This window comes from Prunus avium, chromosome 5 (genome assembly GCF_965620075.1).
Source record: "Prunus avium chromosome 5, drPruAviu1.hap1.1, whole genome shotgun sequence".
NCBI lineage: Eukaryota > Viridiplantae > Streptophyta > Magnoliopsida > Rosales > Rosaceae > Prunus > Prunus avium.
The window spans coordinates 22,993,205-23,008,986 of NC_142288.1; the positions used below are offsets into that span (position 1 = coordinate 22,993,205).

The 15,782-nt window shown below is 36.3% G+C and overlaps 4 protein-coding genes across 4 annotated transcripts; 1 reads left to right on the plus strand and 3 right to left on the minus strand.

Moving 5' to 3' along the window:
• Positions 1-64: 64 nt before the first annotated feature.
• LOC110760656 (putative WRKY transcription factor 53) lies at positions 65-1,966 on the minus strand. Its single transcript, XM_021962956.2, has 3 exons — positions 1,293-1,966; positions 1,076-1,207; positions 65-812 (listed from the first exon to the last, which is right to left on the minus strand). Exons 1-3 carry the CDS (start codon positions 1,607-1,609, stop codon positions 191-193), a joined length of 1,071 nt encoding a protein of 356 aa, XP_021818648.2. The 5' UTR covers positions 1,610-1,966; the 3' UTR covers positions 65-190.
• Positions 1,967-5,632: 3,666 nt separating this feature from the next.
• Positions 5,633-6,500, plus strand: LOC110760655 (uncharacterized). Its single transcript, XM_021962954.2, has 2 exons — positions 5,633-6,095; positions 6,268-6,500. Exons 1-2 carry the CDS (start codon positions 5,727-5,729, stop codon positions 6,271-6,273), a joined length of 375 nt encoding a protein of 124 aa, XP_021818646.2. The 5' UTR covers positions 5,633-5,726; the 3' UTR covers positions 6,274-6,500.
• Positions 5,710-10,270, minus strand: LOC110760610 (alpha/beta-Hydrolases superfamily protein). Its single transcript, XM_021962911.2, has 6 exons — positions 9,978-10,270; positions 9,835-9,896; positions 9,584-9,719; positions 9,156-9,228; positions 8,772-8,837; positions 5,710-8,468 (listed from the first exon to the last, which is right to left on the minus strand). The coding sequence occupies exons 1-6, from the start codon at positions 10,136-10,138 to the stop codon at positions 8,253-8,255; spliced, it is 714 nt and encodes a 237-aa protein (XP_021818603.1). The 5' UTR covers positions 10,139-10,270; the 3' UTR covers positions 5,710-8,252.
• A 3,258-nt stretch (positions 10,271-13,528) lies between these two features.
• Positions 13,529-14,376, minus strand: LOC110760609 (subtilisin-like protease SBT2.5). Its single transcript, XM_021962910.2, has 3 exons — positions 14,130-14,376; positions 13,889-14,036; positions 13,529-13,799 (listed from the first exon to the last, which is right to left on the minus strand). The coding sequence occupies exons 1-3, from the start codon at positions 14,204-14,206 to the stop codon at positions 13,737-13,739; spliced, it is 288 nt and encodes a 95-aa protein (XP_021818602.1). The 5' UTR covers positions 14,207-14,376; the 3' UTR covers positions 13,529-13,736.
• Between the last annotated feature and the right edge of the window lie 1,406 nt (positions 14,377-15,782).

The window sequence follows — 15,782 nt, forward strand, 5'->3', positions numbered from 1 at the left end:
AGTTAAAAGGTAAAAAATATTATTTGAAAACTATAATATAATCAATTCTATCCATCGGCAAACATCAGAAAAAAGCTCTCATCTTTTACTAGCATTCCTCCTCTCTTATAATACATGGTTGATTCAAGGTGTGAAACAAGCTAGTAGCAACCTGGATGCTACTTATTCTTATTCTCAAACTAAAGTAGAATTATGAGAAAATTCCTGTGGTGTCAAATGGGAAATTGGGCTCAATTTCCACTGGCTCCAGTGGAAAATCCATGTCTGGAATTGGAGAATTGGTTGACGAATTGTTGGCTGAGATGATCTCAGTAAGATCACATTCTGAAAGTTGCTCGTTTCCTGCAATGTTTCTCATCTGGCTTGGTGGCATCAAATAGTAGTTTGATTCTACTGCGGCTGGAGATAGCAATGAATGATTGAAGTTGTCAAAGAAAGTGTTGTTATCATCAAGCATTGAAGATAGAAAGGCATCATCAGCCATCATACATCCAAATGAAGTTGAAGTGAAAGAGAATGGAGATGCCATGTTCTCTCTGTCTTCCAAGAACTTGGTATCGACTCTCAGATTAGTCGGAAAGCTCATTTGGTTTCCTTGAGACTGCTGTTGGTGAGAAGTATTATTTTGATTGGTTCGTTTTTGTTCTTGCTGTTCTGGTGATAGTGGTGGTAGAACTGAATTGCTACCGTGAGAACATGTATGCTTTCCTTTGTATGTGATTTCGAATATCGTGGGGTCTTCATCTGATCTTTGCACTTGCTTTGTAGCATAACAGCTTTGCGTGTTTCGGTAGGTGCATCTGTAATAGCTTCTGCAAATTTAAACAAAATTGGTCAACAGAATGTTCATAACGAAGTGAAATTTCTATGATGCAGAAGACTGCTATGTTTCCCGTTTGTGGGTCAATCTCAAAAGACAAAGCTTTGTGCGCGTGCGTGTAAAAGGTAAAGTACTATGAGTTGCTTTTTGAAAGGTGGCATCGGTGACTGTTACTGCAAATGATTGGATGGTTGAATGGATTCGCTTATAGGATTTTACAAAAGGATAAGATTAATAAAAAAGGCACTTAGTTACCTTGGATGTTTGGCTCCTAGGATGTCTTTCTGTCCATATTTTCTCCAGCTATGGCCATCTTCATGAGGTCCTTCAATCCCATTCTCAAAGCTAACTCTCATTACATGGTCTGTCCATTTGGCCATGATCTTTCTGCAATATGCAAAATCAAATTAGCATTTGATTTCTTGGCATCATATTCGCTACGTTTATGACTTAATGAATAATCTAAGCTCACCTCTTCTTGGAGACATCTGTGAGGTCCTGATGATCCTTGGGACTCTTGTTATAGTCATCAAAACAAGGACCTGCGTTGGCTGACACGAGAGACTCTGGCACACCGGCTATTGCACCTGCAGTACTTTGAGCCGGCCCACTGAAGTTCAGTATCAAAAGGGCTTTCTCATAGGAGGACAATATCCTCTGCACTAAAAATTGTCTGGTGTCTGATGAAGATGCTGCACTTAGACTTAGCCTCAACTGTTTTGCTAGCTCCATCCCTTCAATGATCTCAGTTAGCAGTGACTTGTGCTCCCAGCTCTTACTAGAATCCATTTCTTCAATTCTATGTATCAATTTATATGTCTCAATTGGAACTGTGAGCAATATAAGATGCAGAGCTTAAGTACTACTTCGCGTCCGGCAGAAGAACATGCATTGCCTGCATCAGCACACCTTCACCACATTGGCTATATATGATTGGTTATCAAGGAGCAAAGTCCTCCCACTTAAATCCCAGAAAGAGTAGAAGCGAAGGGGATTTGGAAGTTTCAATTTGTTTCAAGTAAGAAGCTGTACACATGGAATTAGTATCCAGAATTTTGAAGATTCTCTAAATGGTGTGTGCAGAAAGAGAAGAAAGTAGAGTAGTGAAGCTGCAGAAACCAAGAGAGTGAGAGACTTGGATTTAAAGGAGAAAGTGGAGAAGCTATATATATACATGTAGAGGTGACCAATTTGAATGGAGAAGAAAATGAAGTGGAGTTTGGAGAGTAGAAAGTTGAAGTTTGACTGAGAAACCGAGTTATTCAGCTCTGACTGGTCTTTGGTCATGCATATAGAAAAAAAATTCTAAGCTGACCATTTCCACTTCTTCTAATTCTGTGAATCTTTAACTTGTAAAAAGGGTCCCTCTCTCTCTCTCTCTCTCTCTCTCTCTCTCTGAGATGGCAACAGGGGCGGATTGAGGCCGAATATGTCATTACCATCCCCAGGGACCCACATAAACGGATCTGATAATTATTTAATTTAATTTTTTCCTTAATAAAATTATTAAAAATTGTAATTTAGTACGTATATAAAGTGCAATGACACATAAAATGCGACATATAATCATACAATTACACTATTAAAATTAAAATGCAAACACGAACTAAAACTTAATTTTGAAAACCAACTAGAAAAATACATGCACATGTATAAGCTTATACGGATAACGGGGTGGGGGTGTTCGTCGGGGAAAATTGTCATTCCTACCCTCTCTCCCCCTCTCTCCTCTCTTTGTGATTTGTAGTTGGTGGGATTTTTTTATATATATTTATTTTGGATTGCATGATTGAAATTTAGAAAGGTGCTTACTAGGAATTTTCAAACCATGTTCCGCGTTATTATCCATTTCTCCCAGTAGTAGAGTAGTAGAGTATTGAAATTGAATCAAAGAGTGCATGACGTGGCCCACACTTGTTAGATTCTGAATTTTTTTTGTTTTGTTTTGTTTTGCTTGGTTATCTAGAACATCATCTTTCATATCAGATGTCTTCTCTGCAGCCGCGTTTTTGTGGAATAAAAACAGAAGTGAAAAATTATTTGGTATTTGTTTAATAACTGGTCAAAAGGTCTTGAAGAACTTGGACAGTCTTACGGCCTCAATCTGAATTTGGATCCCTGTGACGGGTTTGTTGACCATGATTCATATGGTTGTTGCATCCTTTGTTTACTGTACCTAAAACTATGTATTCTTCTATGCACAACTAATATATTCATTGTATCCAAAATTGGAAATGTATTATAAGTAGGGTGAATTCAATACATCGCGCTAACATGTCACGTGACATATCAATTGTATATGGTCGATTTTGAAATGTGACAATATTACCGGAATTTGTAGATTCTTTTTATTAAGAACAAACACACACAAAAGAAAGAAATTAATTGGAAATTGAAATGTGTTGGACAAAAAGAGAAATTAGAAACCAAATTCGTATATAGCTTGTACAATATTCAAGCACAAAAGAATAATCTCTAAACCAAAAGGGAAAAAGAAAACAATAGACTTCACTTTTAGTAAACGGGAAGGCAAGCTAATGAATGTCTTTCCAAGATATGCATGCTCCTTTCTTTTCTAGGCAAACGTCTTGCTATGTCTCATGATCCAGAACCTCTCTGCTTCTTCTGGTCTTCGACCCGGAATCCGACCAGCAATCAAATGCCACCTGTTGTTATTAGTTCATCCGACAGTACATATTAAATCACAAACCCTATTTATTAAAATTCAAATTGAGTAAGGATCGAAAAAAGTATAACATGCTAGATTGTCTGGCAAGGGAACAATCTCCTTTGTCTCTAAGATGTGGAAATGATGATAGAATTCATGCATGGTTATTATATGCTCAATTTATTTGGTGACAAGTTAAATCTTCATATCCTCATCCGCAGTCATCTTTATGAACTCCCATTCCATGCTGCTCACTTCTGAATATCAAAACATGAAAATTAACCATGACACTGAATATAAATACACACACACATATATATATATATATATATATATATATATATCTCTCTCTCTCTCTCTAAATATAGCAAGTTTCAAATAAAATTATTTCGGTGATCCGTCAATAGAATGACACTATATATGTATATATAAAGGTAATTTAATTGCAATGTCCATAATATTCGTTTGTTGCTTGGAATGCCTGGTGCAACTGACCCAAATTCATCATTTTTGTTGGTTGATTTGAAGTTATCATCATTACTCCATTTGACTTCTTGGTTTTTCTAATTTAATTTCGTCAACTTTAAAACAAGTGCGTGTATTCATTTGAGTCCAACATTTATTGTAAATATACGGTAATACTAAAAATTTTAGAATCCAGATTTGCGAATCTCTTGTTGGAAGTTTTGTCAAGTTGAGTGGAAAAAATCGATTGATTATTATTTCAACTTAAACAGGCAATTGCAAGCTGTTTGTGTGTAGGTACAAAAATTGAACAATTGAAATTGACGTCCAAGCTACCTCTATGTAGGGGATATATATATATATATATATACAGTCTCTTTTTATTGAGGTATCCCTCAAATTATTTGAGGAACACTCTTTAGGATATCCTACGAATTTTATTTTCAACGATCCAAATCATCTATTTTTTAAGTATGCATTCATAGATCATCCTTGCAAAAAATTAGACAAATCGGAAACCGTTTTGATATCCAATTGTATCCTACAAAATTAATGAACACGGTGTTTCAAGAAAATACTAAAATTTCAATAACACAATTGAGTGGTCAAACGATATTGGATTCGAGTATTTTTTATAGAGATGATTTTTGAATGATTATTTAAAACATAAATGATTTAGATTAATGAAATACAATGCGGAGTGGACCCTACAAAGGTGTCTCTCAATTAAGCTAATACCACTCATTGTATAACCCAATCCAACCTATGTGAGACGGAGTCGTCCCAGGTCCCCATCCAGCGAGAGCCACATGGGATTTAGTCCCAGCTGGACCAATGACAGCTACGTTAGCCTCCACACAATCCATACACTAACACTACGATTATATATACGACATGTTGTTTTGTTTGAGTTCTGTCGTAGGATTTTCTCAAAAACATACTATATTTTTGTGGCAAAGATCACATAGCTACCGTACCTTTCTATGCTCATTTCTATTCCGACTAAGTTAAAATTATAGGCTTTTTATTTTCATTTTTTGTAGACCTTTTTTTTATTGAGATGGACGATAATATACTAAACTCATATACATTACACGAATGCTAAGACTTGAACCCAACACCTTTCCTGCTAGTGAGTAATCTGCAGGGTAGGTTAGATTTAGTTTTATAATAAATCATGTATTTGTTAACCAATTGGAATATATTCAATGGTCCATACGTATAGCGACACATAGCTATTATCATGCCTGAAGTGGCTTTCGCCCTCTCTTCGCATCTGGACTCAATTATAATAAAAAGCTTAAAACCTATAAAGATGTGCTCAAGATATTTGATCCAAATGATGTTTTTTTTAATCAAAAGACATGATAACTGCTTTAGCATTTCTCTATATTAAATATTATATTGTACGAGGATGGAGGAAAGTATAGGAGCATCACTTTGACGTGAACATTTACGATTAAAAATTAGTTTGGAACTTATTCAGTGGCTGAGGTGGATAAAGAAAAGCCATAACAATTTTTTTTTTTCCAGCTCAAGGAATAAATAAAGGTTTGCATATATATGATATTTTCAATTTTGCATGCCATAATGTAAAAGCAGATTCCAAGATTGATATGTATGTAAATGCAAAAGGAAAAAAGCAATCCCACTAACTACTTGATCGCCTATATAAGAGATCTAACCAAACAGCCTTCCAGCACCAAGAGAGCTCAAGAACACTTAGCTACTAAAAAAAAAACCTTTTTCAATCTCCTTTGTGAGTTAACTAAAATGGCCTCAACGCAATGCCACAACAAGCCAGCAGCCAAGGAGGGCTCATTGGGCCAGAAGGTTTCTGAGATTGCTGGCTTTCTGAGAGGAGGTCACCATGGAGAATACAACAGCAGCATCAGCCACACTACTAGCACCCAATATTGCTTGGCCACCCCAGCAACTAATGGGCAGCATGGGCTGAACCAGCACCATGCAACTACTGGCTTGACACGCCATGGAACCAAGAAGAGGGGTGAGCGCAAGAACAAGAAGACAGGTGGCAGCCGAAATCTCCTTCAGAAGATCAAGGATGGCATTTCTGGCCATAGCAGCGAGAGCAGCAGCAGCAGCAGCAGCGACAGCGAAAATGAAGGCTGCCAAAAGAAGGCAAGTGATTTAAGTGTATATCAATAACATAGGGAAATACTGCAAAACTAACTAATTGTGGGTTTAAGTATGTTTATTATATTGTCAGACCGTGAATGTGTTAGGTTTTTGCGGATGTTCTTGATGCACGTTAATGATGTGTTTATAATGTACATTTGTGTGGATTTTGCAGAACTAAATGGAACAGATGTGGGAGATCAGCATCAACTAAATATCAGGGACAGTATATATATGATAACTGAAGTACAAGTATATAATAAGTGTAAAATGCAATAATGGCCTTACTGGCTTCTGATCTCTCACCACTTGGTTATCTATATATAATACAAGTGAAAATATATATGTATATGTATATGTATATGTCTCTGCCTCTGGCTCTCAAAATAAAGTTATTTTCGTGTGATATATTGATGCTTCATCCAGTAAACATTCCCGAAATTGTGTGGCTCGGTGGAAAACAACATGAGAAGAACGATGATAGAACAATATATGCATCGTCCTTGCAATAATATACGCCATGTCATGTGATAGATTTTTGCCATTAATAACTTGAAACAAATGAATGTTCGGATCAATCACAAGTTACCGACATGATGCAGGCACATGGCAGTCATTGATTGGTGTAGGTCCCCAAGGTAGCTAGGTTTCTCACCAAATCAGGCCATTCGAAGAGAAAGTCGCATCTCATCACAATGAAGTTAAGGGTGGATGGTGAGAATAAAAAGCAAGTTACATATACTGAATTTATAATACCTTGGAAATTCACGGTACTTTAACGACTATAGATTAAATATCGATAATGTATCAAGCACTGTAACGTTTATGAGTAGTCATGTTTTTTTATAAGAGCTAAAAAACTATCTGACAAAACATTCCACTCTAGCTCACTGCTTTTGAGCACCAAGCAACCACAATAAAGCTTGAGAAAAACTAGATGCAAGTAATCAGTAACAGCAAAATAATTTCCTTAGTTGCCAAGGCCTGAGTCCGATGTTGCAAACCCTTCAATGCGGAGCCAGAAAAATATTATGCCAGACATGTAGTTGAATTCGGCGTCAACTATTGAGAAAGTAATTGTTGGGTTAAACTCCAATGTCAGAAACTTTTCATGCTAGTACTTCTCGCAACGGATGGGTTAAAATTCAACAGCAGATACAAAATAAGCTAAATAAATCAGATGATGAAAGTATATATAAGAGAGAGAAGGATGAAGAGAGAATTCAATATTTTTTGAAAAGGAAATATGAGATGGCATCATGAAATATTAATTCTTGATGTATAAATCACGTTGTGATAACTTATAAGTAGTTAATAACGTCTATTTCGAAACAAAGTCAGGGTTCGAATCAGATCTCATTTTTCTTTCTTGTAATTTAAAAAAATATATATAAACGATTGTCTAAACTACTGGAGTTTGAACCTAAAACCACTAATCTGCAGCTCGGTGCCCTCTTCTACCGGACTAGACCTCGTTAGCATCCTCCTTGTAATTTTTTTATGAACAAGAAAAAGAAAAGAAGAGGAAAGAAAAACTGAGATGCCCTAGTTATGAAAAGTGACCGAAAAAATAAGTTAATAATTAGATAAAAGGATCTCCATGGTGGAAAAAGGAAAACAAGAAGAAAAAAATTGTGACAAGTGAAGCCGAATCTAATTTATCTTGTCCCTTCTATTGATGTATCGAAGGACTACACATCCGGGAATTTCAAAAGAGAGCATTGGACCATCGGTAACGTGTTGCATTTTCACTCTGATCAAATTCCAATCTCCACTTATTCCTTTTCCTTTTGTTTTTGCGGAGTCCATTTTCTTCAATATGCCAAGCGCAAAACTATTGGAAATAAAATATAAGCGTTTTTTACATAATCCATTTGTCACACAAATATCTTTATTTTTTGTTAAAACTATGCTACCGCCAATTGCGCATAGAAAGATGTTGCAGAAGTAGTAAAGCTAATAACTCTTCAGCAAATAATAGACGGATAAACCAATAGCATAATAAAGTTGCAGATTGACAGTACAAAAACAGCATGAGAAGTTTGCATCACAAAACACAGCAAGCAGCTGATGACACAAAAACAGCATGAGAACAGAATCCATAGACAACATGATACAACCCTTGATTTACATGGAAACTTTTCTTTGCAATATAAAGTGTCACCTTTCTCCAAGAGACCCTGACAAAAAGGATGCAATGGCCTGAAGAGCGAGATCTTCAGCTTCGTCTTGCGTTAACCCAGTGGTTTGCAGATGCTTCTTTCCAATCTTGAAGGAGTGGTCACCACCATCAATCACATGCAAACCACTAGGGCATTTCATCTTCTTGCGTGTAACTTCTAGCTTTTCCAATGGACAGAGCGCATCTTTACTACCCTTCATGAAACATAATTGTAGCATACAACAAGACACTTGTTAGAGAGAGAAAACTTAAGAAAGGCATTGTTATCTAACTGTAATAGGAACTTCATTCAGCGATGATAATATATAGAAAGAAAATGAAAACCTCAGTTTGGTCATTCTATAAGAAGTGGTACAAGAGAGCTGAAGATTTATAAACCCAAAACATTAAACTAAATATTTTATATTGAATCTATACAGTGCAGTAGTTTGCAATTGATGACCAGGAGGCACTAAGAAAAATAAAAAGAAAACCTGATTCTAGAGAAAAAGAAATACCTGTACTAGCATTATGGGAACAGAAAGTTGCAAAAGTGTTTCATCTCGCACTGCTCCATTAATTCCCTGAAATTTAAGATACCCAGATCAGACACAATCGGTGTCATATTTACATAGTTCGGAGAAGTGCAATGGGGAAGGGGAACACTCGTAGGTCACAACATCAATTGCTAAGGTTCCAATGAAATGCAGAATTTCTTCTTCAAAGAATACAGATAATTTTGTCTCAACTATTTTCACCTTCTAGTTTCTGTTATTGAAGATTTACTGCACGATGATTTCATGCCAATAACCCAAAAGAAAGAAGGAAAAAACAAAAACAACAAAAAAATAAAGTACATAATGTGCACAAATGAGATGTGGGGATAACAGCAGAACTCAGACCTTTAGTGGGTATCCTAAGCAAACTATTGCTGAAGCACAAATGCCTTCCTTGCAAGCTACCATACAGCTGACCCTAAAGACAAATGAAATCCAAAAATCATAAAAAGAAAGCACAAATGATAAGTAGCAAAGAAATTCATTTATCATTAACATGTTAGAGTACTAAAATGAAATTCAAATTTAAACATATACAAGGGAAACACAGCAGAGCTTCATGAATTGTCCATATTTCTAGACTTGAGCACTGCAGCCAATATAAGATGCATACACTACACAATTGTTCACCCAAAATAAAGCTCTACAGAGATCAATAAACATCTTTCAAAAGGGTATCTCCAGCATTACTTGATTGCATAGATACTACCTTCTACTAATAGAATTTTAGGCTACAGCAAGTAATCTTCAGTAGAAAGTAGAAGGATTATAACCTTGAACCCATAGATTTCCCGGCCAAAATCAACGGATGACCCGGGTACTTAGCAACAGTCTTTTCGACAACATCGGCGTGAAAGTCGACCAACTTTTCAGCCTTCGGAGGGGCCCTCCTTTTCCCACCCGAAATGTCTACCAAGCATCAAACTTTAAGATGATACAAAAGAGATAACAAACTCCATGTATAACCCAAAGCACCATATGTACCCAGTAAACTGAGATTTTAGCAAAATACAAATGAACTTACATGGGTAATCAAAGGTAACAACTTCAACGGCATGTAGTGCTTTTCCCAACATATCCTTCCACCTAAATAAAACTCACAAAGCTTTAAGCTTTTTACTTCAACATTTCTTTTCCACTATTTCAAAAAATAAAGAGAAGAGAGACCTGATCATCCAGTCAGAAGAAGAGGGAGCACCAGCACCATGAGCAAAGACCACCACAGGGGATAATTTCTCCAGTGTGGGTGAAGATGTTGCTGACACGTCGTTTGCATCGTCTTTGCTCTGGTCCTTACGCCTGCGTTTTGAAGGAGGTGATGAAGCCATTCCCAGTCAAAGAACCCTTTGAATGATTCCCAATTTTCAACCTGATCGAAACCCTAGATATCAGCCCTGAACTGATTTTCGCGCCAAATGTTGGGAAAGACGAAGACCCGACTAAAAGAATGTGCCGCGCGCCACTCGGCACCACCTTGCATAGGGGTTGGGCTTTTAAATCAATAAATTGGATTGGGTTTAGGCTGAGTAAGGCCCAATTTGGTTAAATCCTGAAATTATCTATTTTTACAATGCAATATTTTAAATTACTTTGATTTATGGGAAGGGGATTCAAACCCAGTGCAAGGGTTACATTACCTTGACTAATTAAGCTAACTCACATCTTCATAGCCTGAAATATCAAGACTATTCTTTAAGGTTTGGTCTTTTTATATTCTTTTTAATTCCTCGAATCCATACATACCGAAGAGCAAATTTCAAAATCTTTTTCAAGTATTATATATATTGATTAAATCATTTGAGCATTTAGAAGCCCCTCGAACACAAGCGATGGTATTCTGTTTGGTGTGAGGCGATAATGAGGACTTATAATGAGGGGGTCCTTAATAGCCGTTTGATTAATGTTATTATTAAACGGCTAGATTGGATCCTTCAACATAATCTCCCAACATAGACCCTCGTTATAGAAGCTCCCGTGAGTTTTGACAGTCTCAAAAATTATCTCAAAAGTTGCCTTAAAACCAAATTTAGAAAATTGAGAAGTTCCATGAAGACTCAAGTTTGCGGCAAAGCTCAAGTTCACATGCCCCATCATCATGGCGCAATATCCTTGAAAAAGAAGCAAAGAACCCAATTTCATCCTTGAACAAATATGATAGGTCATTGTCCACTATGACATCTGATGGAAACAATGTTCTCTGCCCCTAGTTTCTTGTCACAATACATTGCAGTCGGTGGTATCTATCTGTCATCACTAGCTATAGCACAAAAAGCATTTTGCCACATGCTGAATGCTTTAGAAAACTGTGGCTGATCATCCAAGCAACTCATCATCCAATTGAGATATGCCATTGGCTGTGAAGATAGAAAGCAAAAGCTAGATTATACTACAAGCTGGGATGGGAGGAATGTCAAACAGGAATTGAATTTATATCTGCATTGACCTCAATTATGAATAAGATCAAAGATAACCTTGAGAGATGCCTATGAGAACCAAATCTACTTTAATTTTATTCTTTTGCTTAAAGATAAGCCTAATTGCCTTGCCAAGGTTCTTAAGAGCCAACCCCCTTTTGCTTATGACCACAAAAACTTCAACTTGTACAAATTTGATTGGTCAGAAAAATTTGGGAAATCCACCTTGGATTGGTGCATTTGCTGATCACTACTTTTATTTAGTTACATTATTAAAATGGGATTATGGATATGTAGACCCCCACATAACCTAGTGCTTCGTTTTTGTCTTTTTGTGGCCTTAAGAGCTCTATAAATGGGCTTCTAAGCCAATGCTTTCTTCAACAAATAAGAGCAAAGCCAATGAACAAGGAGTTGAATTGAATCTTATAACAAGGCATTGATTGCTCACTCTCCCTCAAGGGCTTCTCAGCTTAAGGCAATGATCCAAGGTCCTTAGTTTTAAGGGACACCTTGGTATGTTTTAGGCTATGAAGCTCGTTGGGGGGGAATGACCAATCTTTTGCCTTAACTTGTAGCAGGGAGTGCAAGGCATTTTCTACGGATCAAAACCCCAAGGCATTTTCATTGCTCACTCTCCCTCAAGGGCTTCTAGCAATGTCAGAAATGGCGAGCTTGAAGCCGTTGGGGAGAGTGCACAAAAAGTGTCTTGATTTATTATATGGCAAACCACATTTGATGGTGAGCATCGGAGCTCAGGGGCTTTTTTTCTTGATTTGCTTTTTGGAAAGGTGAGTGATGCTTACTATTTTCAGGTCTAGCTTAGATAGCTAGCTCATGTAATAATTACTGGAAATTTAAAATATCACACATGTATAAACTTTACCTGCATTTATATGCATGCTCTCACACACGCATATATTATATATAATCAACATGCATGCATCCACCATACATTTCAAATATTATAATTTATATATATCAATGTTCTTCATTGAGGAAAAATGTTTGGTTATCTAATGAGTCATTCTTAAGCTTAGAACAAATGCTAAATTTTTTTTTTAATTGAATAAATGTTGTGATGAACTTGATAATTAAGATTTATCTAACAATTTAACTCAAGTTATATTCGTGATGAGACATTTATAACGCGTGTATAATTATTAATATATGAAACCCTATTAAACTCAGAAATACTAGTGAACCTCAAATCAAGTATATCGTGTACGGGTAATAATTTGTGTGAACTTGTAACACCGTATCAATATGCAAGGTAGTCTTTCGAAGATACGAGTCCAAAGAGAGTGTTGAGAGGGGAGGGGGGTAGAGTTGCCCTTTCGTTACATCCAGGTTTCCCGCTGCATGTACAATATGGCTCTTTCATGAGTTGACTAGTCCTTGATGCATATAAAATAAGGAATCTTTTCATTACAGGGAAAACAGTACTTTTTATCAAATTGCATCGCTAATGCAACATGATAACTTATTGGATGTATTCAATTTCCGTACTGCAAGTTTCGTTAATTGCTGATCTACCCACAGCTGCCTCTCAAGTAGCCAGCTTTGTCTTTGGGTAATTAGAAGAAACCAACATGGTTGATTGATTAGTACTGCTAATATTTGCTTAAGGAGAAAACAAGTAGAAACATTATTTTTTTAATATTGAAGGTCGGCTAATGACACTGCTTGACTGCTTACATGAACAAATCAATCACGGTCTGATACATAAACAAAAATAACTCATTAAAAACACACGCATACTGGTAAATTGTAATTGTTTGGAAGAAAAAATGGCGAGTATTTTTCACACGTGAATTATATCTGACGAGTCAGAGTGAAGTGAAGACTGAAGTGGTTGTACAAACACTGATAAGCAGAAGTGCACATGGAAAAATGTCAGGTATCTCTCAAACCTTGTTAAAAAATGGAAGTTACAACCATATCTGCCCTGCTTCCTTTATAACCTTAACTAGATAAAGTAGCTGCTGCTGCTGCTAGTCTTCTCCACTGTGCCCAGGGCCACCACTCTCCCTCCCTCCCTCCTCAAATTATAGGAGGACAGGAATCTCTCTCTCTCTTTCCTTCTCCTCTGTTTGGTATTCAAAATTATTCTTTTTCTTTCATGTGACTTTGTGAGCCTAATATTAGTAACAACATTTTAAAAAAATGTATGTGAACAATATGAACTTGTTTGGATTAAATTAATATGGATTTACATCTCGAACTTTTCTGGATATCAAAAGCACATAACTCTGACTGGATGAAATGCCAGAAACCAATGATTCAGAGAGAGAGAGAGAGAGAGGATCCAAGGATGATTATTTATAATAGCATCCCTAAATTGGTCAAGTTCACATATTTTCCTAGATTTTACCAGCACTTAATCTTGAAGTTAACCCATAATCACACCCAAATTAACCTACAGCCATAGAACTAATCACTCATATTATACGAACCCATAATCAATATTGGAAACACCGAGCCTCTTCTGATCTGCGGTCTGCTACGTACATTAAGCAAGCTCTTGATTTTTCTCCACAAGTCTCACTTCTTTTGCAGATCTAAGCACACTGGCCTGACATAAAGAAAAGAAAGAGCTGAATTAATCAGTTTTTAATTATAACCCACAACAGAAATACAAACATTATTAATTAAATCACACACCTGGTCATCAGAAATTTCCACAGCAAACCCATCAACGATGACCAGAGACAATGTCTTCTTGTAGCTTCCTGGCTCAAGGGTTCTTGCCAACAACTGGTCATGCTTCCGGCTTAGATACAAATCAAGCTCATTTGTCCCTCTCTTTGTTCTATGTATAAAGAAGCATGTATTTCCAGATAAGGATACTTATGAAGAAACAAGAGAAGAAGATGAGCAGCAAAGAGAAGCAATATATACTTACCGATTAGCTCGAAGGCGTTCGTATTGAGGATCGTAGTTCATGAAAACAAAGTATGATTCGCTTTTGGTGTCTTGCATTGTGGCTAATTCTAACTTTCTGTGCTCTTTCTGCTTCTAGGGTTATTGACTCATGGACAATGTGGCCTCAGCTTATTTATACTTGAAGTCATCACAAGAGGCCTACATTTTTTTTTACATTATCAAGTCTACTTTTAAGACAATACTATTACAAGATTTAAGTCTACACACTTATAATACAATACGAATAATTTTGACTAAATTACGATAGAAAATTCAAATTCCGCTATATTCTTTTTAAAAAGTATACAATATAGAATAATACTAGAGACACCAACTGTTTCCATGAGCCCCATAAATGTAGTACAGTTGCAAACTCAAATATCCACTGGGGAAGAAATTGGAATATAAAATATCTATTGGGTTGGGAGACAATAATGGGGATGCTTCTATGGCAACATTAAAGGAAGTGCCATCATTCACACTAGGAAGTTTCTTGCCTAGTGTTTGAAAAATACAATTTTAAATGTCGGCCACACGCTTGCAGTACAAAAAGTCAACACTTATTAAACAACTTTTTCTTTTTGACAAAATATTTGCGATTTCTCTAGAATGTTGTTATTTCCATTCACCTGTCATATTTTTTTCATCAATCTTATCTTTCCACCAAATATGTAAATTTGAAAAAACACAATCTTATATTTCAAACTACCATTATTCTTAAAATACTATTAATTCAAGCAAATTCTCGTGTTTATAAAGTTAGTATTAAATTAATTCAACTAAAGCTCCCCCACCCGCCCAAGCTGGTCAGCCACCCTAACCCCGCAGGCGGCAACCGCCCTCTGCTCCCTGAAAGCACCTCATTTTCTCTCTCTTTCTTTTTCCACTCCCGCAAGACAGACTAGATAAAAATTATGGCTACAAATCCTCTTCAAAGTCTACAATCTCTAGAAATATCAAAAAAGGAAAACCTGTCAAAACAAATTGCGCTTAGAATTTTGCCTCTGTAGGAAGGTAGGGTCTGCATCAGTATCAACAAACAAATCAGATTCTTTTTCCTTCTCTTCCTTTTATGGTCTTACCCAAGTTTGTGAGAGAAGATGCATCTTTTCTTCCTCTAGTATATGAATTAGTGCCACCAAGTGGGAGTTGTTTGGATCGGCACATAACATATAAACAGAGAGAGAGAGAGAGAGAGAGAGAGAGAGAGAGACAAAGAGAGATAGATAGGGAAGGAGGATTTGTCCATGGCAAGGGCCGGCAGGTTGGGATGGATAACAAGTGGTTGGGTTTTAGTTTTAGTTTTAGTTTTTTTATATATCAAAAGTTTAAATAGATAGTAGCGCTCATTCTCTATTAGCAAGTATTAATTATAGACTAGCAAGAAGAAGGTGTGTGTGTGGTGCCTATTAATTCTCCATGGGAAATGTCAAATACCAAACATCAAATTTAAATTTGATGGCTGATGTAGCAATTTGACATCTTACACAGCTTTACACTCCACCCGATATGTCAAATTAAATTATTATTTTATTACATTTTAGTGTTGATTTATTTTTAATTAAAAAGAATAGAAAAGAAAAAATAATAAAATATTCATTTGACATCTTGCTTTTGGGATGTCAAAAATAAC

Excerpts from the sequence above, each read along its gene's own strand:
- LOC110760609 (XM_021962910.2), bottom strand. The coding sequence starts at position 14,206 with ATGCAAGACACCAAAAGCGAATCATACTTTGTTTTCATGAACTACGAT. Across the intron at positions 14,037-14,129 it reads GAACGCCTTCGAGCTAATCG|AACAAAGAGAGGGACAAATG; the intron begins GTAAGTATATAT and ends CTTTATACATAG. Across the intron at positions 13,800-13,888 it reads TGGAAATTTCTGATGACCAG|GCCAGTGTGCTTAGATCTGC; the intron begins GTGTGTGATTTA and ends TCTTTATGTCAG.
- LOC110760656 (XM_021962956.2), bottom strand. The coding sequence starts at position 1,609 with ATGGATTCTAGTAAGAGCTGGGAGCACAAGTCACTGCTAACTGAGATC. Across the intron at positions 1,208-1,292 it reads ACAGATGTCTCCAAGAAGAG|AAAGATCATGGCCAAATGGA; the intron begins GTGAGCTTAGAT and ends TGCATATTGCAG. Across the intron at positions 813-1,075 it reads CTAGGAGCCAAACATCCAAG|AAGCTATTACAGATGCACCT; the intron begins GTAACTAAGTGC and ends TTAAATTTGCAG.
- LOC110760655 (XM_021962954.2), top strand. The coding sequence starts at position 5,727 with ATGGCCTCAACGCAATGCCACAACAAGCCAGCAGCCAAGGAGGGCTCA.
- LOC110760610 (XM_021962911.2), bottom strand. The coding sequence starts at position 10,138 with ATGGCTTCATCACCTCCTTCAAAACGCAGGCGTAAGGACCAGAGCAAA. Across the intron at positions 9,720-9,834 it reads TGTTACCTTTGATTACCCAT|ACATTTCGGGTGGGAAAAGG; the intron begins GTAAGTTCATTT and ends GATGCTTGGTAG. Across the intron at positions 9,229-9,583 it reads GGGAAATCTATGGGTTCAAG|GGTCAGCTGTATGGTAGCTT; the intron begins GTTATAATCCTT and ends ATTTGTCTTTAG.